This window comes from Rhinopithecus roxellana, chromosome 21 (assembly GCF_007565055.1).
Source record: "Rhinopithecus roxellana isolate Shanxi Qingling chromosome 21, ASM756505v1, whole genome shotgun sequence".
Taxonomy (NCBI): Eukaryota; Metazoa; Chordata; class Mammalia; order Primates; family Cercopithecidae; genus Rhinopithecus; species Rhinopithecus roxellana.
In genome coordinates, this window is record NC_044569.1 from 5,933,059 (window position 1) to 5,956,833 (window position 23,775).

The following is a 23,775-nucleotide window of genomic DNA, read 5'->3' on the forward strand; positions in this document are numbered from 1 at the left end:
ACAATCATGTTGTCTGCAAACAGGAACAATTTGACTTCCTCTTTTCCTAATTGAATACTTCCTCTTTTCCTAATTGAATACCCTTTATTTCTTTCTCTTGCCTGATTGTCCTGGCCAGAACTTCTAACACTATGTTGAATAGGAGTGGTGAGAGAGGGCATCCCTGTCTTGTGCCAGTTTTCAAAGGGAATGCTTCCAGTTTTTGCCCATTCAGTATGATATTGGCTGTGGGTCTGTCATAAATAGCTCTTATTATTTGAGATATGTTCCATCAATACCTAGTTTATTGAGAGTTTTTAGCATGAAGTGCTGTTGAATTTTTTGTCGAAGGCCTTTTCTGCCATCTATTGACATAATTACGTGATTTTTGTTATTGGTTCTGTTTATGTGATAGATTATGTTTATTGATTTGTGTATGTTGAACCAACCTTGCATCCCAGGGATGAAGCCCACTTGATCATGGTGGATAAGCTTTTTGATGTGTTGCTGGATTCGGTTTGCCAGTATTTTATTGAAGATTTTCCCATTGTTGTTCATCAGGGATATTGGATTAAAATTCTGTTCTTTTGTTGTGTCTCTGCCAGACTTTGGTATCAGGATGATGCTGACCTCATAAAATGAGTTAGGGAGGATTGCCATTTTTTTTTTTTTGAGATGGAGTCTCGCTGTGTCGCCCAGGTTGGAGTGCAGTGGTGCGATCTCGGCTCACTGAAAGCTCTGCCTCCCGGGTTCATGCCATTCTCCCGCCTCAGCCTCCGAGTAGCTGGGACTACAGGCGCCCGCCACCACGCCCGGCTAATTTTTTGTATTTTTAGTAGAGACGTGGTTTCACCGTGTTAGCCAGGATGGTCTCGATCTCCTGACCTCGTGATCCGCCCGCCTCGGCCTCCCAAAGTGCTGGGATTGAGCCACCGCGCCCGACCTGGATTGCCTTTTTTTTGTATTGAGTGGAATAGTTTCAGAAGGAATGATACCAGCTTCTCTTTGTACCTCTGGTAGAATTCGGCTGTGAATCCATCTGATCCTGGACTTTTTTTGGTTGGCAGGCTATTATTGCCTCAATTTTAGAGCCTGTTATTGGTCTATTCAGAGATTCAACTCCTTCCTGGTTTAGTCTACAGAGGGTGTATGTGTCCAAGAATTTATCCATTTCTTCTAGATTTTCTAGTTTATTTGCATAGAGGTGTTTATAGTATTCTCTGATGGTAGTTTGTATTTCTGTGGGATCGGTGGTGATATCCCCTTTATCATTTTTTATCACATCCATTTGATTCTTCTCTCTTTTCTTCCTTATTAGTCTTGCTAGCAGTCTATGAATTTTGTTGATCTTTTCAAAAAACCAGGATTCATTGATTTTTTTGAAGGGTTTTTTTGTGTCTCTGTCTTCTTCTGCTCTGCTCTGATCTTAGTTATTTCTTGCCTTCTGCTAGCTTTTGAATGTGTTTGCTCTTGTTTCTCTAATTCTTTTAATTGTGATGTTAGGGTGTTGATTTTAGATCTTTCCTGCTTTCTCTTGTGGGCGTTTAGTGCTATAAATTTCCGTCTACACACTGCTTTAAATGTGTCCCAGAGATTTTGGTATGTTGTGTCCTTGTTCTCATTGGTTTCAAAGAACATCTTTATTTCTGCCTTCATTTTGTTACTTATCCAGTAGTCATTCAGGAGCAAGTTGTTCAGTTTCCATGTAGTTGTGTGGTTTTGAGTGAGTTTCTTAATCCCGAGTTCTAATTTGATGGTACTGTGGTCTGAGAGACAGTTTGTTGTGATTTCTTTTCTTTTACATTTGCTCAGCAGCGCTTTACTTCCAACTATGTGGTCACTTTTGGAATAAGTGTGATGTGGTGCTGAGAAGAATATATATTCTGTTGATTTGGGGTGGAGAGTTCTGTAGATGTCTATTAGGTCCACTTGGTGCAGAGCTGAGTTCAAGTCCTGGATATCCTTGTTAATTTTCTGTCTCGTTGATCTGTCTGATGTTGACAGTGGGGTATTAAAGTCTCCTGTTATTATTGTGTGGGAGTCTAAGTCTCTTTGTAGGTCTCTAAGTACTTGCTTTATGAATCTGGGTGCTCCTGTATTAGGTGCATATATATGTAAGATAGTTAGCTCTTCTTGTTGAATTGATCCGTTTATCATTATGTAATGGCTTTCTTTGTCTCTTTTGATCTTTGTGGGTTTAAAGTCTGTTTTATCAGAGACTAGGATTGCAACCCCTGCTTTTTTTGTTTTCCATTTGCTTGGTAGATCTTCCTCTATCCCTTTATTTTGAGCCTATGTGTGTCTCTGCACGTAAGATGGGTCTCCTGAATACAGCAAACTGATGGTTCTTGACTCTTTGTCCAATTTGCCAGTCTGTGTCTTTTAATTAGGGCATTTAGCCCAGTTACATTTAAGGTTAATATTGTTATGTGTGAATTTGATCCTGTCATTATGATGTTAGCTGGTTATTTTGCTCATTAGTTGATGTAGTTTCTTCCTAGCATTGATGGTCTTTACAATTTGGCATGTTTTTGCAGTGGCTGGTACCAGTAGTTCCTTTCCATGTTTAGTGCTTCCTTCAGGAGCTGTTGTAAGGCAGGCCTGATGGTGACAAAATCTCTCAGCGTTTGATTTTCTGTAAAGGATTTTATTTCTCCTTCACTTACGAAGCTTAGTTTGGCTGGATATGAAATTCTGGGTTGAAAATTCTTTTCTTTAAGAATGTTGAATATTGGCCCCCACTATCTTCTGGCTTGTGGATATCCGCTGTTAGTCTGATGGGCTTCCCTTTGTGGGTAACCCGACCTTTCTCTCTGGCTGCCCTTAACATTTTTTCCTTCATTCCAACCTTGGTGAATCTGACAATTATGTGTCTTGGAGTTGCTGTTCTCGATGAGTATCTTTGTGGTGTTCTCTGTATTTCCTGAATTTGAATGTTGGCCTGCCTTGCTAGGTTGGGGAAGTTCTCCTGGATAATATCCTGAAGAGTGTTTTCCAGCTTGGTTCCATTCTCCCTGTCACTTTCAGGTTCACCAGTCAACGTAGATTTGGTCTGTTCACATAGTCCCATATTTCTTGGAGGCTTTGTTCGTTTCTTTTTACTTTTTTCTCTAAACTTCTCATCTCACTTTATTTCATTAATTTGATCTTCAGTCACTGATACCCTTTCTTCCACTTGATCAAATCGGCTATTGAAGCTTGTGCATGTGTCACGTAGTTCATGTGCCATGGTTTTCAGCTCCATGAGGTCATTTAAGGTCTTCTCTACATTGTTTATTCTAGTTAGCCATTCGTCTGATCTTTTTTCAAGGTTTTTAGCTTCCTTGCGATGGGTTCGAACATCCTCCTTTAGCTCGGAGAAGTTATTACCAAACTTCTGAAGCCTACTTCTGTCAGTTTATCAAAGTCATTCTCCGTCCAGCTTTGTTCCATTGCTGGCGAGGAGCTGCGATCCTTTGGAGAAGAGGTGCTCTGGTTTTTAGAATTTTCAGCTTTTCTGCTCTGGTTTCTCCCCATCTTTGTGGTTTTATCTACCTTTCATCTTTGATGCTGGTGATGTACAGATGGGGTATTTGTGTGGATGTCCTTTTCGTTGTTGTTGATGCTATTTCTTTCTGTTTGTTAGTTTTCCTTCTAAGAGTCAGGTCCCTCAGCTGCAGGTCTGTTGGAGTTTGCTGGAGGTCCACTCCAGACCCTGTTTGCCTGGGTATCACCAGCGGAGGCTGCAGAACAGCAAGTATTGCAGAACAGCAAATATTGCTGCCTGATCCTTCCTCTGGAAGCTTCATCCCAGGGGGGCACCAGCCTGTATGAGGTGTCATTTGGCCCCTACTGGGAAGCGTCTCCCAGTTAGGCTACACAGGGGTCAGGGACCCACTTGAGGAGGCAGTCTGTCCATTCTCAGAGCTCAAACACTGTGCTGGGAGAACCACTACTCTCTTCAGAGCTGTCAGACAGGGACATTTAAGTCAGAAGAAATTTCTGCTGCCTTTTGTTCAGCTATGCCCTGCCCCCAGAGGTGGGCTCTATAGGGGCTATAGGCCTTGCAGTGGGCTCCACCCAGTTCAGGCTTCCCTGGATGCTTTGTTTACCTTCCTAAGCCTCAGCAATGGCGGACGCCCCTCCCCGTGTCAGGCTGCTGCGTTGCAGGTCAGTGTCAGACTGCTGCGCTAGCAGCATGGGCATGGGACCCATGAAGCCATGCATAGGATATAATCTGGTGTGCCATTTGCTAAGAGCATTGGAAAAGCTCAGTAGTTGGGTGGGATCGTCCTGATTTTCCAGGTGCAGTCTGTCACGGCTTCCCTTGGCTAGGAAAGGGAAATCCCCTGACCCCTTGTACTTCTTGGGTGAGACAATGCCCCGCCCTGCTTTGACTCATCCTCCGTGGGCTGCAGCCACTGTCCAACCAGTCCCAATGAGATGAACCAGGTACCTCAGTTGGAAATGCAGAAATCACCATCTTCTGTGTCAATCATGCTGGGAGCTGCAGATGGGAGCTGTTCCTATTTGGCCATCTTGGAACAGAATCTCTAATGATTGCCATTCTAACGTGTGAGATGGTATCTCATTGTGGTTTTTATTTTATTTTTTATTATTATTATTTTTTGAGACAGAGACTTGCTCTGTTGCCCAGGCTGGAGTGGTGCAGTGGCACGATCTTGGCTCACTGCAACCTCCGTCTCCTGAGTTCAAGCGATTCTCCTGCCTCCAAGATTCCCAAGTAGCTGAGACTACAGGTGCATGCCACCACACCCAGCTAATTGTTTGTATTTTTTTTTTTTTTTTAATAGAAAAGGGGTTTCACCTGTTAGCCAGGATGGTCTCGATCTCCTGATCTCACGATCTGCCCTCCCAGAGTGCTGGGAGTACAGGTGTGAGCCACCGTGCCTGGCTGATTTGCATTTCTCTAATAACTAGTAACAGTGAGCTTTTTTTTCACATGTTTGTTGGCTGCATAAATGTCTTCTTTTCAAAAGTGTCTGTTCATATCCTTTGCCCAGTTTTTGATGGGGTTGTTTGTTTTTTTCTTGTAAATTTGTTCAAGTTCTTCGTAGATTCTGGATATCAGCCCTCTGTCAGAAGAATAGATTGCAAAAATTTTCCCCCATTCTGTAGGTTGCCTGTTCACTCTGATGATAGTTTCTCTTGCTGTGCAGAAGCTCTTTAGTTTAATTAGATCCCATTTGTGAATTTTGGCTTTTGTTGTCAGTTGCTTTTGGTGTTTTAGTGATGAAGTCTTTGCCCATGCCTATGTCCTGAATGGTATTGCCTAGGTTTTCTTCTAGGGTTTTTATGATTTTATGTCTTACATTTAAGTCTTTAATCCATCTTGAGTTAATTGTTGTATAAGTTGTAAGGAAGGGATTCAGTTTCAGTTTTCTGCATATGGTTAGCCAGTTTTCCCAACACCATTTTTAAAATATGGAATCCTTTTCTCATTTCTTGTTTTTGTCAGGTTTGTCAAAAATCAGATGGTTGTAGACGTGTGGTGTTATTTTTGAGGCCTCTGTTCTGTTCCATTTGTCTGTCTTTCTGTTTTTGTAGCAGTACCATGCTGTTTTGGTTACTATAACCTTGTAGTATAGTTGGAAGTCAGGTTGTGTGATGCTTCCAGCTTTGTTTGTTTTGCATAGGATTGTTTTGCAATTGTCTCTATGGGCTCTTTTTTGGTTCCATATGAACTTTAAAGTAGTTTTTTTCTAATTCTGTAAAGAAAGTCAGTGGTAGCTTGATGGGAATAGCATTGAATCTGTAAATTACTTTGGGCAGTATGGCCATTTTCATGATATTGATTCCTCCTATCCATGGCCATGGAATGTTCTTCCATTTCTTTGTGCCTCCTCATCTCTTTGAGCAGTGGTTTGTAGTTCTCCTTGAAGAGGTCCTTCACATCCCTTGTAAGTTGTATTCCTAGGTGTTTCATTCTCTTTGTAGCAATTGTGAATGGGAGTTCACTCATGATTTGACCCTGTTTGTCTGTTATTGGTGTATAGGAATGCTTGTGATTTTCGCACATTGACTTTGTATCCTGAGACTTTGCTTATCAGATTAAGGCGATTTTGGACTGAGATGATGGGGTTTTCTAAATATACAATCATGTCGTCTGCAAACAGAGACAATTTGACTTCCTGTCTTCCTATTTGAATACCCTTTATTTCTTTGTCTTGCCTTATTGCCCTGGCCAAAACTGCCAATACTATATTGAATAGGAGTGGTGAGAGAGGGCATCCAACCCCTTGCGTTTCCCAGGTAAAGCGACGCCCCACCCTGCTTTGGTTCACCCTCCGTGGGCTGTACCCACTCTCTAACCAGTCCCAGTGAGATGAGTTAGGTACTTCAGTTGGAAATGCAGAAATAACCCGCTTTCAGTGTTGATCTCACTAGGAGCTACAGACGGGAGCTGTTCCTCTTTGGCTACCTTGGCAGCCCCCGGTTCATCTTTTTAATGCATTTCAAAGTAAATTAAAAAGATTAGTATATTTTACCCTATAAACTTCTTAAGCATATCTGTACTAATCTTTGTATTATTCCTCTGTCATCTAAGCTTGGCTTTTGAAATAGTTAATTCTTAGCATTTCAGAAGCCAGGTAATTTTGCAGCTCTTTTGTTTGTTTTTTCTTTAAAACAAAGTCTTCAACATACTGCTGGACTGGAAATGGGGAACTACTACTCAAAATACACAAACATTAAAATTTTTAATTGTATTAAATCTTTCTGAATTTTCTTCTGACTAATTCAGTGTTTTGCTTTCTGCTTAACATTAAAGTAATTTTGGATATGTATATTCTTTTAGATACCTTTGTCTGGATATGGAGGAACAAGCAATCTTATTTTGGAAGGCGTTAAAAAATTATCTGACAGTTACATGGTAACAGTGAATGGCTTAGTACCTGGCCAAGAAAGTAAAATTGTTTTTTCTGTCCGCAACACTGGCTCCCGAGCAGCTTTTGTTAAAGCAGTAGGTTTTAAGGATTCTCAGAAAAAAATTTTGCTGGATCCTAAAGTATTGAGGATTTTTCCAGATAAATTTGTACTCAAGGAAAGAACACAAGAAGTAAGTATAAAAGTTTCTGTGCTAACAACGTCAACTCATTTTAAAATTAAGTTAATAATTATGTATTTTAAAACCAAAAACTACAATAATATTTGAAAATAATGTAGGAGTGGACATACTTACGTGATCTTGGAAATGCCATGCACATGCACTTGTGTCTATGTGAGATTTTTAGACTCATAAGATTGTTGAATCAGAATGAAATTACTTAAAAATCTTTAATATTTACTCCTGATTTTTTTTCTTGGCATCAGGATGTTACTTTAATATATAATCCATCAGACAGAGGAATCAATAATAAAACTGCAACAGAACTATCAACTGTATACTTATTTGGTGGAGATGAAATTTCAAGACAGCAGTATCGCAGGTAGATCACTTATCTTACGCAATGTTGGGAACCATTCAGTAGAAATGATGAAGGCTTCTGTGGCTTGGGATTTGGAATTTTTAGAACATTTCACTATTAGTGAATTGGTAGATGAAAAATCATGGTAGAATTTATGTGGGTGATGAGCTACCACAATGTGAGGAAAAAATACCCGTAGGAAACTCATCTCCTATATTTCCTCAGGATGTGCCCTCTGTTCTAGATGAATGTATTGTGCCACTCTTCCCTTACTCATTAGCTGCATCATACTTCATAATAGGACCATTTTCATAATGTACTCTTGACGACATGTCAAGTGACAGTGTCAGTTTTATAAAAGATTAGAAACTACTGAATGATTATATTGTGTAAACAGATGACTAGTTAGTAATATTTCTGGGAATGCTGTGAATTATTTGAAAGGATCAAGTCGAATTTTCGAAATGTATAAGATGTTTAACTTGTAGCTATTTAAAAAGTACAAACTACTGTAAAATCTGATCTATCTAATGTAAATATAGGCAGGCTACGTGGCTCATGCCCAGCACTTTCGGAGGCTGAAGTGGAAGGATTGCTTGAGGTCAGGAATTCAAGACCAGCCTGGGCAACATAATGAGACCCTATCTCTAGAAAAGAAATAGAAAATTCAATTGGGTGTGGTGGTGTGCCCCTGTAGTCCTCGCTACTTCGGAGGCTGAGGTGGGAAAATCACAATCCCAGGAGTTCAAGGCTGCAGTGAGCTATGATTGCACTCCAGCCTTGGCGACAGAGCCAGACCTCTCAAATAAATAAATAAATAAATAGATAAATAGATAATTTAAACATAGTTTGATATGCTGAACTGTTGGAAAATTTAGGATGTTGATTTAGGTTTAGGTGTGATTTTTTTTTTTTTTGAGACGGAGTCTGGCTCTGTCACCCAGGCTGGAGTGCAGTGGCCGGATCTCAGCTCACTGCAAGCTCCTCCTCTCGGGTTTACGCCATTCTCCTGCCTCAGCCTCCTGAGTGGCTGGGACTACAGGCGCCCACCACCTCGCCCGGCTAGTTTTTTGTATTTTTTAGTAGAGACGGGGTTTCACCATGTTAGTCAGGATGGTCTCGATCTCCTGACCTCGTGATCCGCCCGTCTCGGCCTCCCAAAGTGCTGGGATTACAGGTTTGAGCCACCGTGCCCGGCTAGGTGTGATTTAAAGATAGGAATTCTCTCATTGTAAAGTGTAGTTTCCTAGACTAAAGGACCTAAACACAGGATGAGTGCAGCTCATGGTGTGTCACCTGCTAATAAGAAATAGTTAGAAAGGGGGTGTGGAGGAATACGCCTGTCTCCTTCCAACCCTTTGTGCTTGGCTGTGTTTTATTCTGATACAGAATTTGGGAAATTGTTTTGTTTTTAATTTGTTGAGGGTCATTGGAATGTTTTATAAGAGAGAATTTAATGGCGGCTTGCTACATGATGTTAGAACAGACCAAATAAAAAGCTTGCCTTTGAACCTGGTTTTGTTTCTTATTTAAGTATTTTGGAAATAGAAACTGACATTTGGAGAAATCATATTATGGGGTATTCTGATGTTTTTCTTTTTCTTAATTGGGATATAGAAGTCAGCGTATTGTTTTCAAACTCCTCTTTGACATAAAATTACAGTAGTGAGATTTTCTTTGTGGACATCTGAGTATTATAGAGAAATTTACATTTCAGTGTTCTCACCTTAGATTCTCTGGAAGGAGCCAGATAAACATAGTTATATGGTAATTGAGATATTCCCCTTCAAATCTTCCCATTTTTTAGCATGTTCTTTTGTGTTCTGAGACAAATTTCTAGCTATGACCACATTATCACAAATAATGAAAATGTAGGACCTGAAAAGAATCTAGTTTTACTCTTCTTTTAGGAAATTCTTGTTTGATGTTAATATTTAACTGAAACTGATAATTTTATTACCATGTGTAAATTTTGAGGGAACTTCCAAAACAGGTTTTTCTTTTAGGTGTAAGGTCTGTGTACTGATATTTCAGTAGTAGTGGGATTTGCCAAATGCATTAGTGAAAATCTAATTAAAGTTATTTTATATATAATGTCACTTTTAAATAAAAAAAAAAAAATCTCTCATGCCAGGGCCCTGTTACAAAAACCAGAGATGATAAAAGGGATACTTCCAGAACACAGTGTGTTTCAAAACATTAATTTTGTTGAAGCATTTCAAGATGAGCTCTTAGTAACTGAAGGTAAGAATTTCGGTGTGTCTTGATGTATTAAATCTTTTGGGTCATTTATAGTATTATCTAGGTCCAGTGATGTGATATAAGAAGAAAGTGTTAGTTTAGATACAGTGTCAGGCAGAGTTTGAGCCACAGCCCTGCTGTATGAGTTTGAACAAATTACATTATTGAATATCAGTTTCCTTATCTTGTAAATGGGAAGAGGAGCAACATCTAGCTTTTCATCCATACAGAGTTGTTACAAGGATTCGATGAAAGAGCTTTGCTGCTGTATAAATGTTACATGTTACTAATACTTTCTGCACTTATTCTCTAGGCAACCTTGTAAACAGGAAGAAGAAAATGGTCATTATTAAATCAAATTAATTGCTACTTAGATTTGATTGCAAACTCGTACTCATTTTGAGATTACTGTCCTATCGTGCCTATTGTAAGATTTATGGAAGATGTAGTGGTGGCAAAAAATCTTCAAAATAGATAGTAATAAGGTTGCACTAACCTAGATGGTTAGCCCTGTTTACACTAAACATTTCAAATATTTAACAATATTTATTATTCCTACAAAATATAAATATATTGAGACATACAGACTGTGTAAAAATGTGTATACAGATTTTCACCATAGTGTTGTTTATAATAGCAAGAAGCTAGAAGTAACCTTAATGCCCAAGAATAGGGAGTCATTTAATTATGCAGTAGAATTTTTTTTTTTTTTTTTGAGACGGAGTCTTGCTCTGTCCTTCAGGCTGGAGTGCAGTGGCGTGATCTCTGCTCACTGCAAGCTCCTGCCTCCCGGGTTCACGCCATTCTCCTGCCTCAACCTCCCAAGTAGCTGGGACTACAGGTGTCCACCACCACTTCCAGCTAATTATTTTGTATTTTTTGGTAGAGACGGGGTTTCACCACGTTAGCCAGGATGGTCTCGATTTCCTGACTTCTTGATCCCCTCGCCTCGGCCTCCCAAAGTGCTGGGTTTTCCAGGCATGAGCCACTGCACCCGGCCACAGTAGAGTATTTTGAAGCCATTAGAACAATAATATGAATCTGTTCTGAATGACATGGAAAGCTCTTCATTTATCACAAAACCTTTTTGAAGTTTGCGTAGTAAGATCTCATTTTGCTAAAAATTATTACATATATTTACATAAGTAAAATTACAGGCATATACACATCAAAATAATAAATGGCTAGTTTTGGTGGTAAATTTCAGGTGGTAGCTTTTCCCTGTTTTTATTTTCAACTTTTTTCGTGATGGATTATATTTTGCTTCTGAAATATGAAGTGATAAAAGGACATTTGTGCCTTGGTGGGGTGATGTTGAATAGTTTGTGAACTTTTCAATAAGTGGGTGTCTAGATCATCTGCTCAAAGGGAAGACAAGGATGAGTTAGTTAAAAGTGACGAAAAGACTTGAAATGGACTTGTTAGGAGTGTGCTAGGGGACCAGAGCAAAGGAAAAAAACCTTGGATTTGAAGTGGAAACTGAAGACCCATCAGTCCCACTGCAGCCCCACCTCTTCCTCAAAGGAAGGATCCAAATACGAGATAAGCTGAAGTGTGCTATGGAGATGGAACACTAACACTTAGTAACACGGTGCGACTGTGGTGAAGACTGTAGGCAGCCAGAGTTTGCAGTGGTTCAGAAGGTGGCATAGCCCCATACGACAATAGTCCTCTTGTTGAATGGTGGATGCATCCCGAGAAGACAGAGTGCCAGTAGGTCTGTGGACACTGGGTGCAGAGGTACTGGATGCAGTCCTTGTCCGTGAGGGGCTTACAGACTCAGGGGAAGACAGATGACTCAGGTGTGATGTGAAAAGTGCTGTGATAGAGAGAGCTGTGTTTATAAATCTGGGAGGGCACCTCACTTAGAATGAGATGATTCTTGAGGTATACTTGAAGAAAAAGGAGGAGTTGGTAAGGTGAAGATGAGACCAGAATAAGGGCGAATGCTCCAGGTAGAGCTGCATATCCAAAAATTAAGTACACATATTGTATTAAGAGTTGTGTTGACACAGCCAACCAAGAGCTCAAGTAGCTGTCAAGATCACCCATCCAAGATGGGGTTGAGCTGGGACTCAGGCCAGGTCTTTGGGACACCAGAATTTTACCTCAAGGAATATTGTATTCCTTGCAATTATATGCTTATTGTCCAGATGAATGGAGAAAACAGTTTCACTTTATTTCTTGGTTTGTACCATAGATCACCTGTGAGTACACTGCATTTGAGGCTTTTATGTGATGAATTTCAGTAACATTTCCTTGAGCATGTTACTATTCCAAGGATTTGTAACAATCTTGCTTTTACAAAATGTGTAATTTATGGCACATATTTTTGTAGTTGATTTAAACTTTTTCAGTCAGGAGTCTTGGTTAAGTTATAAATTTAAATTTATAGTTACTGTGTTCTTTTAAAATTTCCACGTCAAAATATATGATACTCAAAGACTATCTAATTTAACATTTCTTGTATATACAAATTTGGGTGGCCTAATCTAGAGATGTTAATCTTGAATACTATTTCACTAATCTAATTATATTAGTAGTGCTGGTTTCTAGATTTACTTTAAATTGAATGTCTGTGAGACTGCTACTTAAAAATCATGGACCCTTAACATCTGCGCTTCAGATTCTCCCTCTTTGCAGTAAGGGTAACAGTACCTATCTCAAAGAATTGTTTTGAAAATTAACTAAATTAATATATATAAAGGGATTAGAACAATGTCTACATTAAGCTTCATATAAGTGTTTGTTGCCGAATATATCTGCAAAAGCATTCTTATTTTAATGCTCACAACCCCTGATACAGATCGTTACTCTATATTATAGTTGAGGAAACTAAGTTCAGAGAGGTTAAGTAACTTGCCAAAAGTCACAAAGTAAATGAGTGGCAAAGGTAGTTCAAATTCAGGTTCCAAGTCTGAGCTGTCAGCCACTGGTGCTGAATTGACTGTAATTTTGTGCCAGGAGGTATACTACTAATCCGAATGTCACCTCCCCCAACCCAGGAAACTAATATTCTATAGCTGTAAATATACAAATGTATCTGTTACTTTGTGGTGTGCTTGTGTGAACATTAATGTATTTCAAACATTATTTTCTATTTCAGTATATGATCTTCCCCAACGGCCTAATGATGTTCAGCTCTTTTATGGAAGCATGTGTAAAATTATACTTTCAGTAATTGGAGAATTCAGAGATTGCATTTCTAGCAGAGAATTCCTTCAGCCTTCTTCCAAAGCTAGCTTGGAATCTACAAGGTAAAATAAATGGCCAGGCTTCAGGATGATTCGATTCGTAGCAAAGCTGATCTTTTTTCCTGTACTTTACTATTATTATTATTTTGTCTCAAAATTTTTATTTCACCTTTATTTTAAAATTTAAGTTGAAATAATTTCAAAGTTTCAGGAAAGTTTAGAAATAGTGCAGAGAACTCCCATATATGCTGCACTCAGACTCACGTTGTTTTACCACCTTTACCTTATCATCCTCTATTTATATGGAACATTTTTCTGAATCATCTAAGAGTAAGTTTCAGGCATGATAACCAATTAGCCCTAAATTTCCTAAAAACACTCTCCTACAGCCGGGCTTGGTGGCTCACGCCTGTAATCCCAGCACTTTGGGAGGCCAAGGCAGGCGGATCACAAGGTCAGATCGAGATCATCCTGGCTAACACAGTGAAACCCCGTCTCTACTAAAAATACAAAAAAAAAAATTAGCTGGGCATGGCGGTGGGCACCTGTAGTCCCAGCTGCTGGGGAGGCTGAGGCAAGAGAATGGTGTGAACCCGGGAGGCGGAGCTTGCAGTGAACCGAGATGAAGCCATTGCATTCCAGCCTGGGCGACAGAGCAAGACTCTGTCTCAAAAACAAAACAAAAAAAAACAGTCTCCTACATAGCCCTGGAAAACTCATCCAAATTAGGACATTTAATAGCAATACACTACAATCATTTAGTCCACAGGTTCCATCCACACGTTATTGTTTGTTCCAATAATGCCCTTTATATTATAGTTAAATGACAAAACAACAACAAAAAATAACCTTCATCTTTGCCGCTTCCTCTCTGGTCCAGAATGTAATCTAACATCACATGCTGCAGTCTGCTTACTCTCTTTCAGAATAGAGTTCCTTAGTCTTTCCTTATCTTTCCTGACTGAGATAATACAGAGGGTTTGATTATTGTATCAGATCCACGAAATCAAAGACTTCAGCCAGAATTAAGCTTACTAGTAATTTTAGGTGAAGCCTGGAGAAGTCTGGGACTGGCATTGGCACTTCCTAGGTCCTTTTGGCTGCATTAATACTTGAGCTCTTGTTCAGTTTTGACACAAGGTCTCTAAATTGTGCGTGTGCTACATGGCTTACCCGAAAGGAGGAGCTGTATTGAGCATGAGAGTTCTATTTTGCACTTTGATAATCATATAACTTTTGTGGTAATTTTCAAATAACTGTATCCCATCAAATCAGAATCTTCAGATTTCTTTACCACAAATAATTCTAGACAGAGCAGATACATCTTGCAAAAAGCATTCCATAGATAAGGACATTAGGTGTGTTTGCTAGGAGATCTGTCACTAGCAAGATCACCAGCAGATTTCACCAAATCACCTTTCTTTTTTATTGAACATTCCTTGGTAAAAATGAGAAAATAGATTGCAGGCCACCTGCTAACCCTTTCTTACCAATGACCTTGATGTTTTTTTGGAGTCCAGGCCAGTTACTTTGTAAAACATCCCGCAATTTCAGTTTGCAGATTCCGTTTTCACACTTGGCAGGAATGACGCTGTTTGTTTTCTCAGTGCATCTTCTCAGGCAGTGTACAATGCTAATTTGTCCTATCACTAATACTATTTTCATCACTTAGTTAAAAATGGTGCCTGCCAGATTTCTCCACTGTAAAGCTGATGAATATCTTAGAGGGAGTTCCTTAAAGATCATGATTATCTGTTCCTTATCAAACTGTGAGCATCCGTTGATGCGTGTTTCCTGAATTATCTTCATCATGGTTACCGAAGGGTGATTTCTAATCCATCTTTCTACATGTATTAACTGGCTTTTTCCTGTGCGGAAGAGATTTGCTTTTGGCCCTTTTGTGTAACGAGTCACTGATGCTGGAGTGGGCTTGTGGGCGCAGTGTGGGTCCTTCACTGTGGTGATTTGGTCCCGCGTTGCATTCTGGTCCTTCACTGTGGTGATTTGGTCCCGCGTTGCATTCTGGTCCTTCACTGTGGTGATTTGGCCCCGCGTTGCATTCTGGTCCTTCACTGTCGTTATTTGGTCCTGCGTTGCATTCTGGCTTCCGATCCTGTTGATGGGTCCCCCGTCCTTCTTTGAGCACTTTCTTACTCATTGGCACAACAGGATGTTTAGGCTCTTCCTGTACTTTCCCTGCACTCCCCCCCCGCCCCGCCCCCGGAATAACCATTTCTCTCAGAAGCTGAGAGTAGAGAATGGTGTTAGAAACCAGGGTGCGGGCACTAGGTGTACTCATGCTGTTGAGGTACCCTTGCTTCTAGGCTCTCCCTGTGGACAAACCCAGGAAACGTGGACTAATACACAAAGTAAATACACTTCTGTATTTACTTGTGTTTATAAATATGTTAACTAAGCTTCCTCTGAAGCTTCCAATTCTAGTCTAACACCACAGTGCCTTTCCACATTTATACGCTTTTCTCTAGTACTGGGAACCCTGGCCCCATTATCCTCAATATATTTACATTTTTACTTAATCCTCCTATTTTTTAACTAATCTTTCCATTGCACGGCTGTCTCCCTGAGCCCAGTGCTGCTGATCTAGACTGGCTGACTGTTCCTGCAAGTCCCAGTGCAACCACCCACCCCTGTCACCCCTATACTTCATGTATTTTTTTTAAAGGCAGGGTTTTGCTGTGTAGCTCAGGTTGGACTCCTGGCCTCAAGTAATTCTCCTGCCTCAGCCTTCCTGGTAGCTGGGAGTACAGACACCTGCCACCACTCCCAGCTAATTTTTCTTTTATCTTTTTGTAGAGGTGGTGTCTTGCTATGTTGCCTAGGCTGTTCTCAAACTCCTAGCCTCAAGTGATCCTCCCGCCTCAGCCTCCCAAAGTGCTGGGATTATAGGCATGAGCCACCACACCCAGCCTATACACACTGTAAACTATACGCAATATGAATAATTTTTATTCGCTAAAAAATACCTGATATATAATGCACTTTTAACTTTGTCTTAATGTTTTTAGATTTATGAAGAATTAATATAAAAATATGTGATACAATCTGGCCTTTTATCATTTTTAACTTCTATCTCTGTCTCTTCTTGTCTAACTTTTTCATTTTTAAATAATTTTTTAGCGACTTGGGAGCTTCTGGGAGACATGGTGGCAACGTCTCTTTGGATGTTTTACCAGTCAAAGGTCCTCAAGGTTCTCCTCTTCTCTCACAGGCGGTTCGCCCGCCTCCGAATCAGCCGGCCTCCGAAGAGCCGTGGACTGTCCTACCTGAGCACTTGATTCTAGTAGCTCCTTCTCCTTGTGAGTATGTCAGCTGTGACACCTCAGAGGTCTGTTCTGGCGTCTGGGCCTGTACTCCCTTTGTACCCATGGCCCATCCAAGACACACATGGGCTGTTGCACATTGAGCTGTGCCTTGCCCAGGTCCTGCTTCCACTGTTGGAGATCCCACTCAGACTTGCCTAGAGCAGAGTCCTTGTCCCAGGGCCACACTCCTCAGCGAGGCTCCCAGTTCCCCAGTGGCAGAGCCACACCCCTGCCCACAGAGATACAGCATTGGTGCAGAGTAGAGTGAATCCGCTATGCAGGTGTGTGCTCAGGTTAAGACCAAGCAGTGACGATTTCCAGGTTTCCTTTTTCCTTTTGTTTACTACCAAGGATTGGAAATTTCTGTAATTGTGCAGTTGAGAAAGCAGTAGCATACTCATGTATCTATTTAGGGTGCTGGTTTATTAGTTGTTAACATTTGTCTTTTTCACTGTTGTTAAATGTAAGTAACATTTTATTTATCTGACCAAATAGGTGACATGGCAAAAACTGAATGTTTTCAGATTGTGAATAACTCGGTGAGGTTATTGAGATTTGAGCTGTGCTGGCCAGCGCATTGTCTCACAGTCACACCACAGCATGGATGTGTCGCCCCAGAGTAAGTCTGACTTCTGTGTTCCTCTGCGTGTTACTTAGATGCTGGCTTGGTGACTTTCTAAAGGTCAAATAATATGTCATTGTAGTTTATCCAGTTAAATTTTGCACCGTGCTGACTCTGCACAAAGCGCGTGCATGGTTCTGCAGGTCAGCTGTGAGCTCAAGTGGCAGGTGGACTAGTGGAGCAGAGATCTGCACACGGCTGGTTATGTTATCACCCAAGAGGGTAAAGGGACACACACATTTGAGGTGGAACAGAGTCCCTGGTGTGGAAGACTTCAGAGCATTTCCTGCTTAGGACTCTGCCCACAAAATGACGAAGCAAGGAATGCAGCCAGACATGGGATGAGGGGCCGCGGTGTGTCCCGAGCCCAGACACTTCGGCCGCTTCTTATCTTGGTTTGGGTTATGTGTTCTGCTAGGTTTTTCTGAATGTTTTTCAGACAAAGCTTACTCACTTTTCGTATGTATGAGCCGTAACCTTGCTGACCGTTTTCTACGTAGAATATTCTAGGACAGAAGGACGTCTTTTGGGGCCAGCCGTTTACACACGGCTGCCTGCCCTCTGTCCACAGCCTGGTTGTCGATAGGTGGGAAAGCCACAGCTCTGCAGCGTTTCGGGACTTCACCTGGTCAGCGCATGACGCCCACGTCTGCGTGTTCCTTTCTATCTAGGATTAGCAGCTTTGCAGAAAGACAACATGAAATTTATTTAGTTTTTGCAAAACGATATGCTGAAATTTTAGGCGAGTTTACTTGACTGAGACTTTGAGCTGACGCATGGTTAGGGATACTCCAGAGAGACGTTGTGGGGACCAGAGCAGTCAATTCGGCATGCAGCAAGTGTTTCTCGTGTGCCACACACCCTTTCAGCTAATGGTAGAGCAGGTTCCTCACAGGCTGCTTTTTCTATAGCCCCGTGTGTTTGTCAGGGGAAGACAGTCTTGCCCTGTCATTTCTGACATGTTGAGTGAAAGAGCTTTTCAGTCAGTGATTTCTTTAAAAATCACAAGTCTGATCCCATTGTCCACTTTTAAACTCTTCTCTGGCATCCCCTGGCACTTGAAGAGAATATTGAGCCCAGAAAATATGAGCAGCCGGGTCATATAGAAACACATTTTTTTCTTCATTTCTTCTCCGTCTCCCCCACCCTTTTTTCCAGTTTCCTCTGCAGCAGCTTCATTCTGTCCATGGTGCACCTACATTCTTCTTTATTCTCACGTGGCTCAGAGCTTTTGTAGTCTTGGTCTTTTGCTCTAGAAATTTTTACCGTGAGTTGCTTTTAAAATGATATTCCTAAGTCATGGTTTGTTTTCACATGAGTTTTGCCTTGCGTCATGGGTTCATGCTGGCAAGTTCCTTGTTAGCCGTTGAGTCGGGTGGAGGTGGGCTGTGTGCGTGGGAGCCTCATGGGAACCACATGGGAGTGAGCTCTGTTCTCTGCTCTTCCTGAGCAGTGAGGAAATGGCCATTGGCTGGTAGACAGTATTTATAACTCCTATGATTACTGCTGTAGAAATGCAGGCTTTTAAATTTTTTCTTACTTTTTTTTTTTTTAAGGAGTAAACTACAAATTCTTGTGAGTCCTAATTCCTCCTTATCCACAAAACAGTCAATGTTCCCATGGAGTGGTTTGATCTATATACACTGTGATGCTGGACAGAAGGTACTTTTAAAAGTGGTTTGGTTTTTCTTTGAGTGACAGTTCTGTTAGTTTGTAGCTTCAGTTTCATAATCATTATTAGCACTTAATTTCAGAAATCAAATGGAAGTATACTTGGCGCTTCATATTTGTGGGTTCCACATCCAAGGATTGAAATTATTCAACCACAGATTGAAATTATTTGGGGGAAAAATAATACAAATAAATACAATATAACAAATGTTTGCATAGCATTTGCACTGTATTAGGTATTATAAGTACCCTAGAGGTGAACTAAAGTGTATGGGAGGATGTATGTAGGTTATGTGCAAATACTGTGTCACTTTATATACAGGACTTGAGCATTGAGGATTTTAGCGTCCTCAGGGGATCCTGGAACTGATCTGCCATGGATACCGAGGCATGATTATTTGCATTCTGAGGCCAACTAGTTAGAGCATTGGTATAGAATTTTTCCATAGTGATCAGAACAGTTATCTTGGGGAATGGGTGTGGAGAGTGGAGCCTAGAAGTGATTACTAATTTTCGAAATTTGCTTTAAAAACAAAGGTAGTGGGAGAGAGGAGATAGAGTCACAGATTTACCTTGAGATCTAAATAAACTTTAATTCCTAAATTTATTGATGTTTCGTTTGTTTGGCATTTCTTTTCTCTACCATGATTTAAAAATAGAATTGTTTCGTTTAAAATGATAGGTAGGTTTTTTTGTAGCTTATCCCTTTCTTTGGCTCATTTCAGAAAATTGTGAAAGTTCAAATTCGAGAAGATTTAACTCAAGTGGACCTTTTAACTCGTTTGACCTCCAAACCATTTGGAATTCTTTCCCCAGTATCTGAGCCTTCAGTCAGTCATTTGGTGAAACCAATGACAAAACCGCCTTCCACAAAAGTTGAAATAAGAAACAAGAGTATTACTTTTCCTACAACAGAACCTGGTGAAACTTCAGGTATTGTATCACAAAATCATGTAATTCAAATGTCTGCTGATATATTGAGTCTAATGCTTAATTCTTAGCCATAATAAGTTGGTGATAAATACAAATTTCCTCCTACTTCAGGAGGAAAGTAGTCACTAGCAATCATTTCAATGATGGGCTGGATTTGGGATCTGAACAATCTTGAAATGTGAAATCTTGGCATTTACTAACTGTGTGTATTCCAGGAATCTTAGATTTTATTTGATGGTCAGAATCTTTCCTGTGCAACTCTCACAAGATCCTTGACCACAATTGTTAATAAGTTAGCAGATGAAGAAGACAGGACAGTGGGTGGAGCCTGGCTTCATCACTTACTCACGTGACATTGAGGCTCCAGACAGGTCCAATAGACTTGCTCAGTTTCCCCATTTGTAAAATGGCCTTTGGAATTAACTCCTTCCAGAGAAGTCTTCGAGGATAAATTTAGTAATTCCTGTATGGGCAGACCCTGACTTACAGTGGCTCGATTTACCATTTTTTGACCTAGTAGTGGTGTGAAAGCCAGTGTGCATTCAGTGAAAATCGCACTTTGATTTTTGACCTTGCCCTGGGTAGCAACACACGGTGCTGCACCCTCTTGTGATTCTGGGCGGCGGCAACCCTGAGCCACAGCTTCTAGTCAGCCACGATCACAAGGGTGAACAGCGGATACTGTATTCTGCAGTGCACTGTCTTCAGTAAATGACATGAGATATTCTACCCCTTGTTATAAAATGAACTTTGTGTTAGAGGATTTGCCCATTTGTGGGCTCAGGTAAGTGTTCTCAGCACGTTTAAGGCAGGCTCGGCTAAGCTATGAAGTTGGGTAGGTTAGGGGGATTAAATGCGTTTTCCACTTACGTTCATTTCAACTTAGGATGGGTTTATTGGGACGTGAGGAGCGTTCGTGTTCAGTGGTAGTGATATATGTACAGCAGTTAGCATGCTGTGTGTTGTCCGTTATGCACTCTGTATTGCTAACATTCCTTGAGAGTCCTGAGATCATTTCTTTTTGTCCCTGTCTCTCTCACTGCTGGCTCAGGCTAAATGAGCAGTGTTGTCGGGGGACCTGTTAGAAATGATATGGGTGCATCTCTTGCCTGGCCCTCTAACTCCTTGCCTCTCCAGTGATGTTGTCTACCCCCAGCCTCAGCCTCCTGCTTCCATGGTCTTCCTCCTAGACCTTGTTGTTCAGCTCTGGAGCTCCCCACTCTGAGCCTGGCACTTGCTGACTGTCACCCATCTCTTCAGCTCACTCACCCAGGGCTCACAGCAGTTCTCTGTCCTCCCTGAGACCCCCCTGCCCGGGGGCCCTGCCTGTTTTGTGCTCTCTCCCATCCCGCCCATGCCCCTCTCCTCTTGACACTCCCTGGACTCCTGAGTCTGTCCTTATAGTTGCTGTTTCCCAGGCTTCTGTGACTATGGGGTGCTCCTCTCCCTCTCTGTTCCTGCCTGGCAAGATCCCAACCCTGGCTCGTCCCAGGAGCCTAGCTCCTCCTGCCTCCACCCTTGCAGTGAAACCACGCTGGAGGGAGCTGCTCCGCCCTGCTGGGGGTTCCTGGTGCCCTCCACATGAGGCTTTGCTGCCTCTGCTCCTCTGTGTGTGTCCTGCAGCTCCCGCCACCCCCCGCAACTGGGGGCTCTTCTTTCCTCTGGGAGCTTCTGCCTGCTCCCCTGCTCCTGCTGTCACTCTTCCTAACCCTTGACTTTGCCTCACACGTGAAAAATAGAGAGGCCCTGAGACTCGGTGAAAGGCTTCTGTTTCCATCACAGATGAACCCTCTGCCTGGAACCGGGCCTGTCCCTTCTCACCTTTCGGGGGGCTTCCTGTGGTCCCCTCTCTCTCCAGAGCCATCAGCTTCTCCCTCCTTGTTGATGCCTCTCCACCAGCACCCAGTGTACTCCACCATTACCGGGTTAAGAAGCATCTTCCTTGGCCCCCACACCCTTTCCTTGTGGCTACCCCCGTCTCAGCAGCCCCCTGCCCTCACTTCCGTAGGCTTTGGCTGCCGTCACCTCATGCCCGGAACCCCGTCCTGTGGAGGTCACTTAAGAGCTCCATGTGCCAAATCCAGGGTCTGTTTTGTGTCTTGGTTGACTTGACCTCCCAGCACTGTCGACTGCTCCTCCACTTTGGAGGACTCCTCCGTGCAGCTGCTGTGCCCTGGGGCTCAAGTTTTCCTGCCTCATCTGCTCCTGCTCAGATCCCTTGTTGACTCCTCTCCCCGATTTCTGAAGACTGGCAGGGTCCTGGCCCGGCCTGCCTGTGCCTTTCTTTCTGTCTGTGTTCTCCTGTGTGATGATGGCCTGTGGCCTGTGACTCTCATGACTTCCCATGTGCTTGGGCCCAGGCATCACACCCCGGCGCCTGCTTGGCTCCCACATGTGGGCGTCTCACGGGCACATCAGGTGTGATATGCCCAAGAGAAGCCCTACACCTCCTCCAGGCTCAACCATGTCAGTAAGTGGCACCACTATCTGTTCATCAGATGTTATTTCTGAGTTCTCTTCTTCCTCCCTCTTCCCACTCAGTCCATCAGCAAGTCCTGTGAAGCCTGTCTTCAGAGTAGAGGCCACACATGCCCACGTCTTTTTCTCCCCTTTGCCGCTGCTGGAGGCAGTCACCCTGTGCGTCATCTCACAGCCAAACTGCTGCAGCCATGACTGACTTGGGCTTCCTCGTCCACTTCAGTGCCTTGCAGTATCTTTTCTACAGAGCAGTCTGTAATGCTTTAAAAATGTAAATCATCTTATTGCTCCTCTGCATAAGCCCCTCGGTATCTTTGCATTATACTTGTAATAAAACCTAAAACAGGCCGGGCGCGGTGGCTCAAGCCTGTAATCCCAGCACTTTGGGAGGCCGAGACGGGCGGATCACGAGGTCAGGAGATCGAGACCATCCTGGCTAACATGGTGAAACCCCGTCTCTACTAAAAATACAAAAAAACTAGCCGGGCGAGGTGGCGGGCGCCTGTAGTCCCAGCTACTCAGGAGGCTGAGGCAGGAGAATGGCGTGAACCCGGGAGGCGGAGCTTGCAGTGAGCGGAGATTGAGCCACTGCACTCCAGTCTGGGCGACAGAGCGAGACTCCGCCTCAAAAAAAAAAAAAAAAAAAAAAAAAAAAAAAAAAAAAAAAAAAAAAAAACCTAAAACAGAATATCTGACATACCTGATTTTTTAAGAAAATACTGTGGTTCTTGTTGAACTGCTTTAGGGATCTAATGATTGGGTTTTTTTAACCCCAGTATGAGGTAGTAAGGCCTGTCACAGTCATCTGCTTGTTCTCCAGTCTCTCTGAGTTTGAGTTATGATATATGTGTTCCTTTTAGAGAGCTGTCTGGAACTCGAGAATCATGGCACCACAGACGTGAAATGGCATCTGTCATCTTTAGCTCCACCTTATGTCAAGGTCAGTCATGACTGCCTCAGATATAATCGTTTTAATGTTTAAACTTTTTCCAGGACGTTCTAAAACCTGACTATGAGCATAGGTTGATATTGCTGGTTATTTGCTTGTTTGTTTTCTGAGACAAAAGTCTTGCTCTGTCACCCAGGCTGGAGTGCAGTGGTATGAACACTGCTCACTGTAGCCTCAACCTCCCAGGCTCAAGTGATCCTCCGGCCTCAGCTTCCCATGTGGCTGGGACCACAGGTGTATACCACCATGTCCAGCTAACTTTTTGTTTTTTTGTAGAGATGGAGCCTGACTTCACTGCCCAGTCTGGTCTCGAACTCCTGACCTCAAGCGATCTTCCCACCTCAGCCTCCCAAAGTGTTGGGATTACAGGTGTGAGCTGCTGCACCTGGCCTTGCTGGTTATTTGTTCCACCAATTCATTTAGTTGGTTTTCTCTTTAGATGAGGATGATATATATCCAGTCTTTTTCACAAGGTGGTTTTGAGAGTCAAATTAGAGAATATGTGTGGAAATACATGTTTGCTCCATTTAATGCTGTCTCCTAGCCCTAATTTTATCTGAAATAACTTTATTTTGAGAAATATGTAAAAACTGTATTTCTGAGCATTGTATGTACACATGCATGGCTTTCCCCTCATGTTCTGAGTGCTGTCCTATGTTCCCAGCCAGCGGTGCAGGAAAGGGAGCTGAGCGCTCTTTGCCAGTGAGTGGTAGACTACTGTCTGTGGTACCAGGGTACTGCCTGAATTCAGTGGGTTTGTCATTGGTGGTGTTTAGAACAGGGCTGTGGTCTCTCTGCCATATATTTTGTGTGATAGTAACAGTTTTGAGCCATAATACTAACAAAATATGTACAAAAAACAGTTTCTGGACCTACTGTGAAAAAATTAAAAACTACTTGGGAGGCTGAGGTGGGAGGATCGCTTGAGCCCAGGCTGTTGAGGCTGCAGTGAGCCATGATTGTGCCACTGCACACCAGC

The 23,775-nt window shown here is 42.2% G+C and overlaps 1 protein-coding gene across 13 annotated transcripts in view; it reads left to right on the plus strand.

The window, feature by feature from the left end:
- Positions 1-23,775, plus strand: part of CEP192 (centrosomal protein 192) — a 192,651-nt gene that overhangs the window by 97,440 nt on the left and 71,436 nt on the right. For all 13 annotated transcript variants that reach the window (XM_030925757.1, XM_030925749.1, XM_030925754.1 and 10 more), the window contains 9 exons: positions 6,776-7,036; positions 7,291-7,406; positions 9,520-9,629; positions 12,733-12,883; positions 15,959-16,137; positions 16,639-16,762; positions 18,322-18,427; positions 19,162-19,369; positions 22,708-22,787. In XM_030925757.1, the coding sequence (XP_030781617.1) occupies positions 6,776-7,036; positions 7,291-7,406; positions 9,520-9,629; positions 12,733-12,883; positions 15,959-16,137; positions 16,639-16,762; positions 18,322-18,427; positions 19,162-19,369; positions 22,708-22,787 (1,335 nt within the window). The remainder of the gene's footprint in view (positions 1-6,775; positions 7,037-7,290; positions 7,407-9,519; positions 9,630-12,732; positions 12,884-15,958; positions 16,138-16,638; positions 16,763-18,321; positions 18,428-19,161; positions 19,370-22,707; positions 22,788-23,775) is intronic.